Source organism: Sinocyclocheilus grahami, unplaced genomic scaffold (assembly GCF_001515645.1).
Source record: "Sinocyclocheilus grahami isolate Dianchi unplaced genomic scaffold, SAMN03320097.WGS_v1.1 scaffold690.1, whole genome shotgun sequence".
Classification (NCBI taxonomy): domain Eukaryota; kingdom Metazoa; phylum Chordata; class Actinopteri; order Cypriniformes; family Cyprinidae; genus Sinocyclocheilus; species Sinocyclocheilus grahami.
This window is the reverse complement of record NW_015505869.1, coordinates 675,194-692,535: the sequence shown is the minus strand read 5'-3', so window position 1 is coordinate 692,535 and position 17,342 is coordinate 675,194. Positions and strand designations below refer to the sequence as shown.

The 17,342-nt window shown below is 41.7% G+C and overlaps 1 protein-coding gene across 1 annotated transcript in view; it reads right to left on the bottom strand.

The window, feature by feature from the left end:
- The window catches only part of LOC107559535 (E3 ubiquitin-protein ligase UBR3-like), a 33,916-nt gene extending 27,661 nt beyond the window's left edge, over positions 1–6,255 (bottom strand). Inside the window, exon 1 of the mRNA XM_016243392.1 lies at positions 5,795–6,255. Within this exon, the coding sequence (XP_016098878.1) occupies positions 5,795–6,225 (431 nt within the window). The 5' untranslated portion in view covers positions 6,226–6,255. The remainder of the gene's footprint in view (positions 1–5,794) is intronic.
- Positions 6,256–17,342: the final 11,087 nt, after the last annotated feature.

Here is a 17,342-nt window from a genome sequence, read left to right as displayed (position 1 = left end):
CAACAGAGATGGTATACAACTGTCTTAAATTATTCCCTTAATATTTCTCTTGTGGCCCTTATAGTGAAAAACATGAGAAGAAACGTATTTCGCGTTAAACAGGTTGTTTTTGAAAATCTGTGCACGAAATAAAGTTGCTCTTAATTTTCATTGATGCAGCCTGCAGTGTTAATCATTTTAATAATAGGCCTATAATTCAATTGTATAAATTAAAAGACCTGTTTAAAAAAAACATTTTCAATGAGTAGCCTAAGCTAATAGCCTAAATTTTAATTACCCTCACAGCGTGCCATACGGTAATGCGCTACGAAATTATTGCGGCGCAATAATTTCATGTAATTTAATAATAAAAGTAACCTAATAATAATAATAGGCCTAATAATAAGAAGAATGTAACAGGCCTACATTACTTGGAAATGCTAAATCCTCTTAATATTGCCAATTTTTGATGCTTTGTTTTGACAATATCTCTAGCTATCGTCGACACATGATACGACGCATCTCAGCACGGGGCCCCCCCGCAGTGTGTGCCCGTCTGATATGCCACTGTGTGGAATTAGTTGAATGAATTGTCGGCACTTTATCTATTGTAAAAAAAATGGTTAGAATATACCATGTTTTCCTGCCAGTTGGCATTGAGAGTGACTGACACTTGATGGTCAGAAAAAATGACTAAATAGATGTGTAAAAAAATAAAATTAAATAAAATCTTTCTCTCTTTTCTATGCGTGTTCAAAAATTGTATTAATTTGTAAGTGTCATATTTGGCAGTTGGCATTAATAACTAGGGCTGCACGATAAATCGCATGCTTTCACATTGAGCAGCATTAACTACACCGAGCCGTTGTTCACTGACGAGCTGCACAAAAAAAATCGCGCGAATAGGAACGTGGTTTTGCGCAGCTCGTCAGTGAACAACGGCTCGGTGTAAATAATGCTGCTCAATGTGAAAGCCCGCAGGTGATGGAGATTTACCGCTGATTACAGAACCGGCTTTCTGACAAGATGCGCATTAAATATCGCATGCGATTTATCGTGCAGCCCTACTAATAACAGCGGCATATAAGAAGTTTATACCACAGAAAAAAATAATTTTAAATTGCCTTTTTCAAAGCTGCTGTATGTAAAGGTGGCTGAATTTGTATGCTGAAGCTTATAGGCATTCATTATTTTCACTCAATTTAATTAGTTTTTTAGCCCCCCCCCCCCGAGCTCAGGCTGAACGGCACCGACTGTAGCTACTACGCAGTACGCACGATCCTTTCCGTGGACTTTCGTAGAGCGCCGCGCCAAACAAACTCAGCAGCATATCTCTCAGTCTTGTCCTTTTGTTTTGTTAATCTGTTAATTAGGCTATTCAAGTCAAATATTTGACATATAGACTATGATTTAATAAAAACAGATTTTGTTATTTTTAGTTAAACTTAATTTTTGTTGCTTGTGTGCGCTCGACCGCTGACTTTTTTCTCTTCTCCGACCCCGCAGCTCTCTCCGACAGCTTTTTTTTTGTTTTGCAGTGTTGGTAAATTCACCACTTAATTTTGAGTTAAAATATGTTGTTGTAACTTGCGTTACTGATATTGTAACGAGTAATAATATTACCCAAATTTTATTAGTAATGCGTTATATTACTGCGTTACAGCAAAACGTAATATACTACTGCAATATTATTACTTTTGTAATGCGTTACTCCCAACACTGATAGAAATATGCAAGTAGACTGGGAGTGTGGAGAGAAAGTCTCGATTACACCAAACACAATGCTTCATGGGAGTCAGTGGCTGCTGCGGAGTTCATTTCTTGCGGTTTTCTTTTCCATGGTAACAGCGACTTCTCTGATTGGTCAATCTCTGTTCAGAATTATGGGTAGTGTATTTCCCTCACAAAAATACCAGCTATTAAAGTCACAATGAAATCCAAGCAGTGACAGATCTTTTTTACATATTATACATGTATAAAGGCTTAATGAAACTGTAAAAACAAATGCAGAGCGAGGACTAGATTCTACACATCGATTGTTGATTGGATTTTGAGATGTGGATGTTCCACTAAAGACAAGGAGGCGGATGAATGACCAAATGGTTTTGGAGGGCTGAAACAGCAGCATTGAATTAGCACTTTTCTGATGTGGCGTTTTGACTTTGCAGCATCTATTTTGTGCACACAACGAGGACAAGCTACAACAGGTAAACGTCAGCTGTGCGCACACCAGGGCTGGGTTGACGATATTGATTTTGGGATTTTAATTGATCTTAATTTTGATAAACCAATATCGATGCTTAAATCCCATTAGTCTAAGCTGTTTCTGATGGTAGAAACGGTCTGTTTCTGACTTGTAGTGCTTCTCCCATCCAATAACTGCAATTGTTAGTTTTGATATGAAACCGCTCACAAAACTTATGTTTAGTTACACTTTTTGACGCGTTCCAATGTGGCGTGATAGACTGCTATAGCCGGCTCAGTCCAAGCAGTAGCAATTTTTGAGACTTATTAGATCAATTTGATTAATTCATTGATTAAATAAACTATTTTTGGTTTAGTTTAGCAGCTAAGAGAAAACTAAATGAATGACAAAGCATTTCAGTGCATGGCTTAATTAAGCTCTGGAACCCCACAGTGCTGTTTTAGCATTTATAGCACCTGTCATGGCACATGCTACTGATAACCTAAAGATTAAGCTGTAAGGAGGACACACAGTTAATATCTTCAGTGAACATGGCTAAGGCGAGACCGTGGATTTTTAAATAAGAATAGAGAAGGCTGGGTCTAGTGGACAGTCACTTTGAATCCGAAAGAACATGCAAGTAGTTTGATGTCACTCTCCATAGCAAAAGCAAAAGTGTTAGTGGAGCTGATGTTTTTTTTGTTTTTTTTCACACTACACTCCTTCCAAGAATAAAACTGGCAATATCCTCATTCCTGTACAGCAGAACATTGATCAAATACAGCGAATCTTTTGAGCTCCAGCTGACAGCAGTCATATTTGTTCCCCCATTTGTGAACCTCCACACGTCTGTCTGTCTGTCTATCTATCTATCTCACAGCATAAACGTTAAAGTGTAGGCCCTGTGCAGTGTGAGAGGAGGAAGGGAAGAGACCTGTCACTGACCCTGTGGGTGGGTTAAAAATAACCCAGACTGTGTCACTCTCTGTAAGGCAGTGATCAGGTGCCACAGCCCACTCTACACTATTACCCCCCCCCAACACACCGGCCCTTATGTTAGTGCGCATATATATATATCTCAATCAATGCACAGCTGTGCCCAAAACCAAACCAGTTGGCACACTCAACATTTGAACCGTGTTGATTCGGAAAGAAACAACACTGTAAAAATTATTTTTCAAAACTGTCTGCTTTACAGGACTTTTTAAATCTTTCTACTTCAAAAGGTCACATTTAATCAATGTATTACATACAATTATTAGTGAAATTTACTAGCAATTTCTGGGTGAAAATTGTTCCAAAGAAAATCCTACACCATTTTTGGTGCATAAAATGCTGGGAATTCTGGTCATTTTTAACACCCAAATATTTTGTTGATTTGGAACATGTCTTTAGTGCCCAGAAACACCTATGGTATACACCAGGGATCCTCAAATCTGGTCCACGAGATCCACTTTCCTGCAGAGTTTAGCTCTAACCCTAATCAAACACACCTGAGCATGCTAATCAACGTCTTCAGGATCATTAGAAAATCACAGGTAGGGGAGTTTGATCAGGGTTGGAGCTAAACTCTGCAGCGCATTAGCCCTCCAGGGCAAGATTTGAGGAACCCTGGTATAAACCAAAGTTTTACTGGAAATGGTCCACCTTTTTGCAACCCTATTTAGAACACGCCAGTGTTTTCATTCTTTCTGTCTAGGTAAGTTTGTGACAATGCCCACAAATGGTGTGAATTCAGGATGGCACAATAGGTTGGACACACATGATGTGATAGGTCAGCGATGGGCAAACTTGGCCCTTCCAGGCCACTTTCCTTCAGAGTTTAGCTCCAACTCTAATCAAACACACCTGAACCAGCTAATCACAGTCTTCAAGACTACTAGAAGGCTACAGGCAGGTGAGTTTTATCAGGGTTGGATCAAATCAAATCTCTGCAGGAGATCACTGCCCTAGGTAGTCACTCAGGTCTCTAGCTTAAGTTGAGAATATGATGCACAGAAATACAGCAGGCTTAGAAACACTGATACCCAGTAATGCTGTCCTTAATTGGTGAGTCTGCTCATTAAGTTTTGATACTATTATGCAAAAAACACTAGTCGGGATGTGCCAATACATGGATTCCAAAAACACTGTCTAGGTAGACGGCTCATTAAGCGATGCACAATCTCTGCTTATTTGTGGTACTCCTATGATGCTGCTGAGCCAGACTGCAACTATAATGTGATATCAACCAGCCACTGTTATGAGGACAAACAATTGTGCTTATAATGATGACTAGACAGCCAGCGTACATGGTTTGAGATTATTACACTCCCAAATACTGCATACTTAGAATTCACCCAATATATCATGCAACCACAAAGTTGTACGGGTAGTCAGCATGCTAGGTGCTGCGGCTGATTGCTGCAGATCTTATGATCAGTGTTATTTTATCATCATTAATACACTATTATATTTTTATTAATATTGTGAATTAGATTCCGTTTTTATTTTGGTTTTACGTTAATATTACGGTTTTAGCTGTTTTGTTTATCATTTGTATTATTTTAGCACTTCAACTTACACTAAACAAATACGAAAAATATTTCCTCGTTACTAGCTGACATAACATATATTTTTAAAATGCAAGTTAAGTTTTAGTTAACAATAATAGACAGACTGTTATGCTTTAAATATAAATAACAATCATCATAATTATAATAAAAGGTCAAGACAGGCAACTGTATGATATAATCCCCAAAACAGCTTCTAGCTCTGGATGTGCCTGTACTATAACTCACAAAAACAATGTGTCGCTAGGCTTGGGACTAGGAGTGCTCTTGCGAGGCCCAACATGCAGCTGAACCGGAACGCACCTATAAAAGTGACACCAATGCTGTGGATTTGGAACACAGGAAGGAAGGGGAAACAGACGGGGTAGACTTAGCTTACACCGTTTAAGACTTTGATTTCCATGATACGAGTTCACCTACAGCGTCGCGCTATTAAAATGCTGTCTATGTAGTCCTCACGTCAGGCTGGAGACTATGACCCTTAAATTCTGCCCGTCATTTGTGACCCTGGAGCAAGTCGCTGGGGGATATTTGTAGCAGTATATTTGTGGGGGTCAAAATTATCCATTTTTCTTTTATGCCAAAAATCATTAGGATATTAAGTAAAGATCATGTTCCAGGAAGATATTTAGTAAATTTCCTACCGTCAATTTTTGATTAGTAATATGCATTGCTAAGAACTTCATCTGGACAGCTTTAAAGGTGATTTTTTTTCAATATTTAGATTTTTTTGCACCCTCAGATTCCAGATTTTCAAATAGTTGCATCTCAGCCAAATATTGTCCTATCCTAACAAACCATACATCAATGGAGAGCTTATTTATTCAGCTTTCAGCTGATGTATACATCTCAATTTCAAAAAATTGACTCTTATGACTGGTTTTGCGGTCCAGGGTCACATTTGCGATATGCTTGTGTTGTGATGCTCAATAATAATAATAATGTCGAGAAGATCTCCAGAAGCCCGAGCGCCTAACGTTATGCGATGACGCCCAAATCTGCGGCTGGCCCGGGATGCGCCTAAACGCGGTCCAGGGTTTGAGACACAGCCCCAGTCGGTCTGTGAGTGGCTACTGACCCGCTCGCTCTCATCACGTTCCCGTCCCCGCAGTCACAGGCCCCGCCGGCCTGGCTCCGGAACATGTTAAAGTCGTGGCCCGTGTGGTCGCCGTTATTGAAGCACTCCGCGCATAACGACATGCAGGGCGAGATGCCGCAGGTCCGGCAGCGGTACGCCACGAAGTTGGCGGTCCACACCAGCCCGCAGAGGGTGGCGTTATCGTAGGAGCGGACGGCCCGGCAGAACTCGTCGAAGCCGTCGCCTCCAGCCAGCAGCCATTTACACCAGTCCAGCGCCTCCGGGTCCGAGCCCCGCTCCGGGTGCAGCACGCTATCCAGCAGCTCCTGCAGCTGCCGCAGCCCCGAGCTGTTGTCGCTCCTCCTCAGGTCTGCCTTCAGATGCGCGGCGGTGGATTTCTTGTCCCGGCGCAGCAGCGACGCCGCCATCATTCGCTACGGGTTTGTTGTGCTCACTTTATTTTGGTTGTCTTGTTGCTGTGATCGCGGCGCTTCTCGCGAGACCTCGTTGCTACGGCTGTCTTGCGCGTCTCGCGAGAGTGGCGTGAGACCGAGAGCTAAAAGAGGCAGAGGTTTGCGGATCAGAAATTACATTTACTTTATTGGAAGGTTTTATGTCCATAAATGAAAATATACTAAATGTAAACCCGGTTTTAACATCTTCAAACAAGAACTGAAGTTGTATTTAAAAAAAATAAATAATAATATTTAAAAAAAATAAAAACTTTATATATTGTGTTTTTTCTGGATTTTTTGGTTGATATTCTGTCTCTATCCATTAAAATAACCCTACCATAAAAATTGCAGACCCTTTATTTCTTTGTAAGTGGGCAAACTTACAAAATCAGCAGGGGATCAAATAAATATTCCCCCACTGTATATAATACACAGGCTATATATAATATATTAATCACAAGAAACAGCTAAACCAGGGAAACAAAATCCTTTCTGAGATGAAATTACGTATGACATATCTTCCAATTGTGATAATAAATGTTAATATACTAAATAAACAAGAAAGCTATAAAAACATCTATAACTTGTGCCATGTTTAGTATTCTTCACTTGTATCTTTATTTGTGTGCCCTCTCTCGCTCTCTCTTTAGCTTACTCCTTTCTGTCGATTTCGTAAGAATTTGTATATTATATTCTACTTCTTCTGTTAACTATTAAACCATAATTCGTTTTTTTATTGAAATGTTTTTGCATGTTTTTATGTACTGTGTTTTCTGTTTGTTTTGTAATCTTTGTTTGTTATTATTGCAATAAAAAAAGAAATTACATTTACATTTAGTCAGCGGTTTACATTTAGCAGATGTTTTTATCCCGTGAGAAACAGCGCAAGAAATGTATCATAAAGGAACCAACAACATTTACATTGCCACAAGTTTTAAGAAGTTATATAGTACAAAATGCTACAGCAGAGGTTTTGAATAAAGTGCAGTAAACCTTTAGTTGTCTAAATTCAATAATTAAATTCACTAGAATGGAGTTTCTCTTACTAACCTAAATTTGCCCAATACTGTAATCCGGAATGTCTTTGTTAAGGAATTACATCTATTTTCTTCAAAAATAAAAATTCAATATTCAAATATTTCTATAAGGATGAAGTTACAATTTTAAGAACAAAATATTAGAAATTTCCAGTTGCACCAAAAATGTAACTTTCCACTGCGTATTTTCAGTTCACTGTCACGTGGTACCTGTTATTTTTCGCAGTGCTGGTAAAGATTAACCAATCAGCTGTTTGAGATTGCTGGCATTATATAATGACTTTAGCGAGATTACTGGGTCAAATGTCAATTTGGATGAATGGGACTCCTAATTGTAATTAACATTAACTAACGATTTTAGTTTTTAGTGTACAGTTTTCTACAATAAGGCACAAACGTCCTAATATTTGAATGTGTTTTAATGGAGGATTCAGTTCCCTCTCGAGAACGGTCTCTCGACATGGCGTTAACTCCTTGAGGACTCCCTTCCTTACTAACCTACCTGAAATCGTATTGCACAACGCCATTGAAGTTTCAACTCTCACTGACCAATGCCAGCCAAGACGGCGAATAGGGGCGGGGCCCCCGTCACTATATAATGCGCCGTATTGGCGGCATGCGCTAAGAATCGTCCTCTTTCACGCATCCTACCGAAGACAGCTGTGGAGAAGACGCAGGAAGACGGATTTCCCTCTTGGCGTTCCAGCATGTCCAATGTTTGCACGCTGTGTTCGGGACCCATCGAGGCCCCGGACACTCACGAGTTCTGCACCCTGTGCCTGGGTCTTGCCCATGCGGAGGAAGCACTCACCGGGTCGGGCTGCCCGCACTGTGAGGAATTCTCAGTGCGGGTGCTTAGGGCCTGGAGGAACATCGCCCTCTGTGATTTCTCTCGGCAACGTCCCATCACCACCTGGTGCGACGACAGCTGCACGTGGGCGACCGCGCAGAAAGGTGCAATTCACCCCCCGCTCTTTGGTGTGCTTTGCAGAAGAGGGTCTTCAACCCGCCTCTGGCGCTTCGGAGATTATCTCGTTCAGTGCAGCGAGGGATTCTCACCAGGGCCGTGAGCGATCTCGGTCTAGAGTGGGAATCCCCCAACGAACCAGCTAAGAGCAAGCTGGATTCGTGGTTCCTTCACTCGGGCCGCCGAGTTGCCACTCCGAGGAAGCGAGCCCCATTCCTCCCCGACTTGAACGACGAGGTCACTAAGGCATGGGCTGCGCCTCAATCGGCTCGCACTCCCACTGGCGGGCCGGAGATCTTTACTAGAGTCTATGGGGCGGAAGCCCGAGGATATATGCGCATTCCGCCCATCGAGGAATCCATCGCCGCTCACCTCTGCCCCTCCTCTGCCTCCCTGAAGGCGGGTGCTACGGTGCCATCAAGGCCCTGCCATCTGACCGCACACATCACGGACAAAGCGCACGCCACCTCGGCAGAAGCGATCTCGGAGAGGCACAGAAATGCTCCAAGGCAATGAGTCACTTCCTGCCGCACCGGGCTGCAGCGCAGCCCCCAGCATGTAGTAGATCCTCATCTGCTTCCAACCGGCCCCTCTCTGCTTCCGCTTCATCTTTCCCGGACCCAGAGCCTTTTGTTTATGCCAAAACTCCATAGTAGAGGACACCGAAGGGGCGTCACGGCTTCAAGAAAGGCGGCCATCCCGGGGGAGCTCCTCCGCCAGAGCAGAAGCCTCATTCCTGACGACGGGAGGGTACACAGGAGGAGTGCGCCGAGCGACGGGCCCTCAACAAAGCGTCCGAGATGTTCTCGCAAAGTCCCCTTGGCGGTTGCAGGCGACTACGAGAATGTCTGTGTTGTGTATGTTCAAAATGCAATAAAGTCTGTGACACCCTCACAAAAAGAGCTTTTTTCTCCTCCTCCAGCGATAGCGGCTTCACACTCGGCCGTGAAACCGTCAATAGAGACGGGCTTGCAGCTTCCCCTTGTATCTGGCGACGGTATACAGCGGCGTTGCTCAGAATTCAAAGGGAGAGGCGCTCCGCCCTCTGTGTCTTTTTGCAAGCGCATGGCGGTCCATTTCGGGCATTTCGGATTGGTTGTGGGACATAATAGAGAACGGCTACACGCCTCAATTTCGGCACAGACCACCCTGGTTCAATGGCGTGGTCATGTTGACCGTTCCGGCACACAACGAGCCGGTGCTGAGGCAAGGAATTCTCAATTTCCTCGCGAAAAGCGTGATAGAAGCGGTCCCGCTGAGCGAGAGAGAGAGCAGTTTTTACAGCCGGTACTTTGTCGTTCCAAAGAAAGATGGTGGTCTCCGTCCAATCTTAGACCTGAGACCCATCAACTGTGCATTATACAAATGCGCTTTCAAAATGACAACGCTAAAGCTGCTACTCAAGCAGATTCGACCCGGAGATTGGTTTATTTCGGTGGACCTGAAGGACGCATATTTTCATATCCAGATCGCCCCTCGTCACAGGCACTTTCTGAGATTTGCGTTAGAAGGCATAATGTATCAGTTCACTGTGATGCCGTTCGGGCTAGCACTGGCGCCGTGTACATTTGCGAAATGTGTGGATGTGGCACTTTCCCCTCTGCCAGCGTGCGGGATACGCATATTGAATTATTTGGATGATTGGCTGGTCTTGGCCCATTCGGAGGATGTGCTCAACAGCCACAAACGCGCTCTGTTACTTCACCTGGAGAGTTTAGGTCTCTGTGTGAACAAACAAAAAAAGTGTGTTACGCCCCTGCCAATCAATCATGTATCTTGTATCATCTCGATGAGACAGGAGCGCATACGAGATTTAATGTCCACTCTGAATGCATTCAGGCGGTGCCGTCCCGTAGCACTGAAGGAATATCAGAGGCTCTTTGGAAGGATGGCGGCGGCTGCGACGGTGTGACACCTCGGTCTGCTCTATATGCGCCCCCTCCAGGTGCTGGCTTTGCAAGATTACATCGACCGCACAGCTCAGTTTCGGCAATCTGAGCAGCTGTTTGTGTGCTTCGGAGGCAGCGCCAAAGGGCAGCCTGTCTCCAAACAACGGCTATCACATTGGGTGGTCGACGCTATTGCCTTGGCATATTCCAGCCGGGGAATGGAATGTCCTATTGGTGTCAGAGCCCATTCGACGAGGGCGGTTGCCTCCTCGTGGGCGTGGACTAAGGTCGTTTCTATCAAAGATATTTGTATGGCGGCTGTATGGTCTTCGCAGAATACCTTCGCCAGATTCTACAATTTGGACGTGTGGTCATTAGCCTCACAGGTCCTGTCGGTGAGTACGACCCATGGTTCTACCTGCAACCACTAGCCGTTTGACTGTGCTGGTGGTTTCGACTAGGTCATGTAGGGGGATTGGGGGTGGAGCCATCGTCATATTCAGACTGTGGCGCACCTGATGCAGCCGTTCTCTATATTGTTGTATATATCTATATATATCAATATATCTCTGTATATTGTTGTTAGTATTGTGCCCGGCCTTGCCGCTTATATTACGTTATATTACTTACTTGTATCCGTCTGACATGACTATAATGTCTTAGCCTTGTATGGCGATGGTGCTGCATCTCTCTCTCTCAATAAGAGACCTGCCATCAGACATGGATTCTGAGTAACCTGATTGGATCCCTAAGTGGGAATCTACATCCAATCCCCTCGAGGCATGTCGCAGGGTTGTATTTGATTGGTTGGGGATTATTTTTAGTGTCTTGCAAGAACTGTTCATGTTAGCGCCGCCGAGGTTGAGCCTTTTTACTTAGCCGCTTCCACGGCGTTGTTCTATATAGTCCCCAAGGCATTAACGCCATGTCGAGAGACCGTTCTCGAGAGGGAACGTCTCTGGTTACTGTCGTGACCTCGGTTCCCTGAGAGACGGGAATGAGGCATGGTGTAGGCCGCCGTGTTAGAAAATTAGATGACAAAGAATTAACTTGACGGAGCTCAAACTCAAAACACACGGCAGCAACAAACGGGAAGTGACGTATAAGTGACGCATGCGCAAGCTGAAAATTGAGACAGAGCGCATGTCAAGTAGGTGGTACTGCGCCTGTGTCGAGCTCGTCCGTCCGCACTCATCCGCGGTTGAGTATACTTTGAAAGCTGTACGGACATGGTTGTGCGCGAGTCGGAACGGAACGCGGAAAGTAAAGTATACCCGGCCTTTAGGAAGGAAGGTATCATGTACTTGCAATGTGGGTTCTATTCATAAAAACATGAGAGGAGAGCACTGTGACTGTTAATCGTCTTTTAATACCACCACCAGAACACACGCAGACAAGTAACAACCTCTCCACATCCACGACATAACACTGCCCTCTAGTGGGACATTGATGTAACTAGCATCAGTACTCACAGACTGAGATACTTTAATAACCTATATGCAGCGGCATATACTACACACAGAAGGGAGTCCCCAAGGCGTTACTTCTCATTCTCGTCTCTCAGGAAACCGAGGTTAAGACAGTAACCCGAGACATTTTCTGAGTCGACAAGCAATTTCTAGAGGAATGTCGTTTTTTGTGTCAAAAAATGAGTCTGATTTGAATGTTTGGGGTCTTTCTCGCAAGGTTTTGTAAGCCTACTTTGTGTAGTTCGTGTTTTTCTCACAATGTTTTGTCGTTTGATTTACACAGTGGGTCAGGTGGCAGGGTGAGATTTGCTCATCTGACAAAAGCACGCTGGTTACTGAGACTATTTTGGACGAATATCTTTACTCAGCATCACTAGTAAACAAGTCTTTATGACTCAACAAAAATAGTTTGTCCACTAATTCATCTTCTTTTGTAGAAGGATGTCAGATTGCACAAACCTTACCAATGTGATAGAAAAATGTAAGTTATATCGATTTATCACCATAAACAAAATTAAGCCTATTTTGCACTGTAACATTATGTTGAAACAGATTTACGAGCACACAGAACAAAAACTAGAGTGGATTCTAGCCTAAACACCTCTGATTTGTGTTCAAGAAATCAACAGATAGTCTGTGATTGGCTACAGTGCTCAACGCTGCAAAAGGCTTTGTAAATGTAAACCTTCTATACTCCTCAGAGCGCAAATATAAATATGCACTGGATTGTTTGCCTAATGTGTTTCACAATATCAGATGGAGTGCCATGTCCCCCTCTGAATGCAGGTAATGTCTGTTATGAGCACTTAAATATCTGCTGATTGTACTGGAGTTTTTGCTGGATTTGTGCATAAATCACATTTCCATATGTTTCATTCTGATTTCTAATAAAGTTTAGATGCTCAATTTCATTAGATTGGCTCAATTAGTTAAAGTATGAAATTGACAAATTTCCAACTGCAATCGCGTGGAGGCTGTATGATTAAATTGGCTGTTCAAATAAGCATTATACACAGTCGCTATACAGAGCAGAACAGCATTTTTATAGAGCAATGGTAAATCTGAAAGCATTCGAAGATCCTGTAAAAATGAGTTGAGCCGTTAACTCTTTTATACTATGTATTTATTTAAAGCACTGCTGGCTCTACCAAAACAGACTAAATAAAATCCTTAAAGAGCTTGTCTCTTAAAAATCTTTTGTCATTTATGTTTGACTATACACCTAAACTATATATAGGCTACACATGGTTAATGCTTATGGATATGTTATGTGAAATCAGAATTACAAAGTAACCAGAACTGAGTCAGAGCTGACAGCAGGCTGAAAAAGTTTATTTATTTATTTATTATAATATTAATCACAAGAAACAGCTAAACCAGGGAAACAAAACCATTTCTGAGATTAAATGACATAGGATTGTGATAATTTAACTCTGGCTAATTTAGTTATTCAGATTTTATATAAAATATCTGGATTAAGTTGTAAAACAGCAATGACAGCATTTAATCAAAAAGATCATCAGGTGTATGTGCAGGGCCTATTTATAAAAACTATTTTAGACGACTAAGAGGAAGGAATCAACCAAGTGAGCAAACGTCATAGAAGGTCAATAGATGAATGAAATATGTAACTTACAGTATTCCTGATTTTTTTTCTCTCTATTTCTAGTATTTGTGCAAGCTTTACAGGCAACTTCTTTCAGTGTTAACAGTATTGCAATTATCAATTCATTTAATTTTACCAGTGAAACGAATTTACCAGTGATGGCATTAATTATGGGTCAAAAACTTTTTTTCTAATGTACAGCAGACAGCATTTTATGTCAAGCCACCTGCATTATAGCTGTCACCGTTCAAATGAATGCATGTTCAGACCAACTACATGGTAAAATAAAGTTATTCCATCACAAATCTTTGAATGAGTAAAATTGGCATTGTCTGTTATTACTAATTACACAACATTACAATTATTTTTCACCTTCTTCTATTTCCCCTCTTCCCCTTCTCCATTCACTTTTTTTGTGGTTCAATAGCGTGCTCTTCTAAGAAAGTAGTTGTGGCCGGGAAAGATTTAAGTTTGTTGTTGATGGTCTAGTTTTGTTGTGGTAAAAGAGAAACTACATTCTCTGCAAAGGTGAATACAATTGAAAGGCTTTAACCCTTTGTTGCACAACATGGGTCCAAAGTGACCCGACTGAGTTTATTTTTTCTATATCTTTGCAAGAAATTCATTTCATCATTCAGAATTCCAGGAATTCCTCAATTAACTTGTTTTTGATAATCACAAATTCTTATTTTTATTTAATCTTTCTTACTTTTTGAATTAAAATCGTTTTTGTGTCACTACCCTTCTAATGCACAACATGGGTCTAAAATGACCCATATTCATTTCCTAAGTTATTTCAGTTATGGATGAGTGTTTCTTTGCTGAAACTTTGGAAGAAATGCTTTTTCTCAATTATTATTGCAGGTATTCATTAAATATCTTGTTTTTGATTTCCACAAATCCATTATGTTTGTTTTTACTTTCTTCACTTAATAAACAAACACAGTTTTTGTATTTCTACATCAGTTTTACACACATGGGTCAAAATGACTCCAATAGAAACCTTTGCTATTTGCTCATTTTTGCAAGTAGGACCATATTTACTGCAGAAAACTATTCACCTGCCCCACATTTCACAACTCAACATGGCTGCTTTTGTATAAATTATTACCACAGAACATATTTGATATACTGTGGAAGATAACTGGACATAATATTTGAATGTTAGGCTAAGGTTACCTTGACCTTGAAATCTATTACTAGTGAGACAGAGAAACATGTCCAATACTATTAGCTAGCTTGTTGTTGACATATTCTATTTTAGCTAGCTGCTAGTTGGTCAATAAAATAAAAGTCAAAATAATACTTTATTATATACAAGTATATATCATTGCTGTCAGGCAGAAACCTCATATCTCCACATTTCATCATTTTAATTTTTTTTGTCATAAATCAGTGCTATTGGTCACCTTTTATGTCTGTCAGTGTTCCTGAAAAGTAATGGGTTTGGACATAAAAGGTTTCTGTCTGATAGCGACAATATATAATCAGTATATACATGATCAACTGCTTGTTGTGCACTCTTTATCTAGAGTGTTAGTTTGGCTGATCCCAGACATTCTAGATTAACGGCTGAAATGTTTGTAGAGATGCTGCATGATGTGGAAGATCAGGCAATTATTAGTCCTCATTCAGAGTCTGAAATATCTGATGCTGATGACCTAGACCAGTGATGGGCAAACTTGGCCCTTTCAGGCCACTTTCCTGCAGAGATTTGATCCAACCCTGATAAAACTCACCTGCCTGTAGCCTTCTAGTAGTCTTGAAGACTGTGATTAGCTGGTTCAGGTGTGTTTGATTAGAGTTGGAGCTAAACTCTAAAGGAAAGTGACCTGGAAGGGCCAAGTTTGCCCATCACTGGTCTAGACTATGTGCCACAGGTTCAGTCTGGAGTTGTGGGTGTAAATCCAGCCCTCCTCGATGAAGAAGACTCATTTGATGGCATTGAAGACTTGTCTGATGAGTCCTTTGAAGAGGAAACTTGGACCCAGTCCAATATATTTAGTAAAAATGGTTCGCACCTACTCACGTAAGCGGAGAACACGGAGGTGGCCCATGGTGCTGTGGTGCAATGTGCTGGATGTTGCCACCCTCATTGCCTACACCAGGGGCGGTCCTGGAGAGCCACAGTCCAAAGTTCATCTCCAACCCTAATCAAACACTCTTGAACAAGCTAAACAAGGTCTAAGGGTTACTAGAAAGCTACAGGCAGGTGAGTTTTTATCAAGGTTGAAGCAAAACTCTGCATTTTGTTAGTTTTATTTTCATCTATTCGGTCACATTCAATTCAGTACAGCTGCACTACAGACAGTTCAATTTCGGTGTTATTGGTTATCAGTGATGTGTGTATGTTATGTGTGACAAAGTGGCAAATACAATATTTAAAGTGTTAAATATGTTGGTCTAAATAACTGCTAAAATAATTATTTTAACAAAACATCTTTATTCTTTTGTTTTATCATGCTTGCAGAAGGGTCAAAAAAACCTAGGAAAAAATAAAATATGAAGTTGTGGTTACTGTAAAAAGATATTTAGAATATTCATGGACCAGGGAATTTATAGATCAGGGAATATTAAATGCTGAAATAAACTGATTTCAAAAGATAAAACAAAAAAAATGCCCAGCGAAGTATGAAATATCATAGGAAATGAATGCGGGTCATTTTAGACCCATGTTGTGCATTTGAAGGGGTTTTAAAAGAGTGTGCATCAAAGGGTTAAAGTGAACAAAAAACAAATGTAAATAGAATTTAAAAACTAGAAAAATAGATTAAAAAAACTTGTACCTGAAATTAAGGTCTTCTGAACAGAAAAGAAAATGTCTCACAAGTGCAGTTTTGTATCATCATCATCCATTTGTTTTAAAGCTGAGGAGGATGTCACTGCATTAATGGCACAACAAGAGCTATTAAAGAACAAGCATATCATTGATAAACCGATTTTTGAAATCCCCAGAGTGTGTCAATCAGTACATTGGAGTGTTAAAAGTGGAATACATGTCATAGAAAATCCAAGTGCTAAATCATTTGTTCCTCAAAAATTCACAAGAGAAGAGGGATCTTTGCATGAGTGCTTGGACCCAGGAGCAAGGCCTAATGCCGGGTTCAGACTACTCTATATTTTTGTCAGTCACGATAGTCACTGTGTCATCTTGTCATGGCGTGGACAAGAAATAAGTCAGTTGCTTCCCGACCATTCATCGTGTGCCGTCTTTAACGACGCGTGTGATGTCATCGAGAAGGCGGAACTAGCGACTGACTTCCGAAAACAAGAGTGTAAACATTACTGAAGCGCTTACGCTATAGTTCGCCAGCATTTTTCTTTCTTTGTTCTGTCGTGGTAGTCCCTCGATGACACATCATACATGCAGGAGTACTGTTGTCACAGCTCCACGAACCTTTCCTCCATCTCATAATTCCACCTAGCAGCACCATCATCTCTCTTTCGTTTTGCCATGTTTGAAACCTGTGTATGAAAGAGCTTCTGTGCTGCTATTGGTCAACGTCACCAATGTGACAGAACTCGACGGAAAAAAAGTTATCTTGCGTCCCGACGCCCATTGTCGTTTACGAATCCCCTCGACACCCTACGTCAAGCAAATTGTGGCAAAATCGGGCTAAAATCGTGTAGTCTGAACCGGGCATAAGAAGAGAAATACAGACTAAGCCATTTAGACAACACAAAACTTGTCAAAGTTCATGGGTCCGTGCGGTCTTTTTGCGTCTTGTCATGTGGGTGTATGTGTGTTACGTCATTCGTTAGTGGTTGCAGCTGGCGCTCTATCAGAGCGCGCCAGCTGCAACTCATTAGCGATTCCTTTATAGGACGCTTTGTTCAATGTGTGTTTGTCGGTTTGTTATTCTCATGTCCTGTCTCCCTGTCAGTTCTCTGTTTTCAGTTCACGCACAGTCAGGGTACGGATCTTCAGCCCTCTCCTTGGTTTGGCCAACGCTTTGGGAGGAACGCTTCTTGAGAGGAGCTCTGATCTTGACCGAGACCTCGAGGATTGATCACCTTGTGTCTCCGTTATTGTGGTTACTAAATAAACCTTTATATTTGCACTTGTGCTTGGATCCTGACTCTTCCCTGCCGTGACAGAACGAACCGACCATACTCATGGATCCA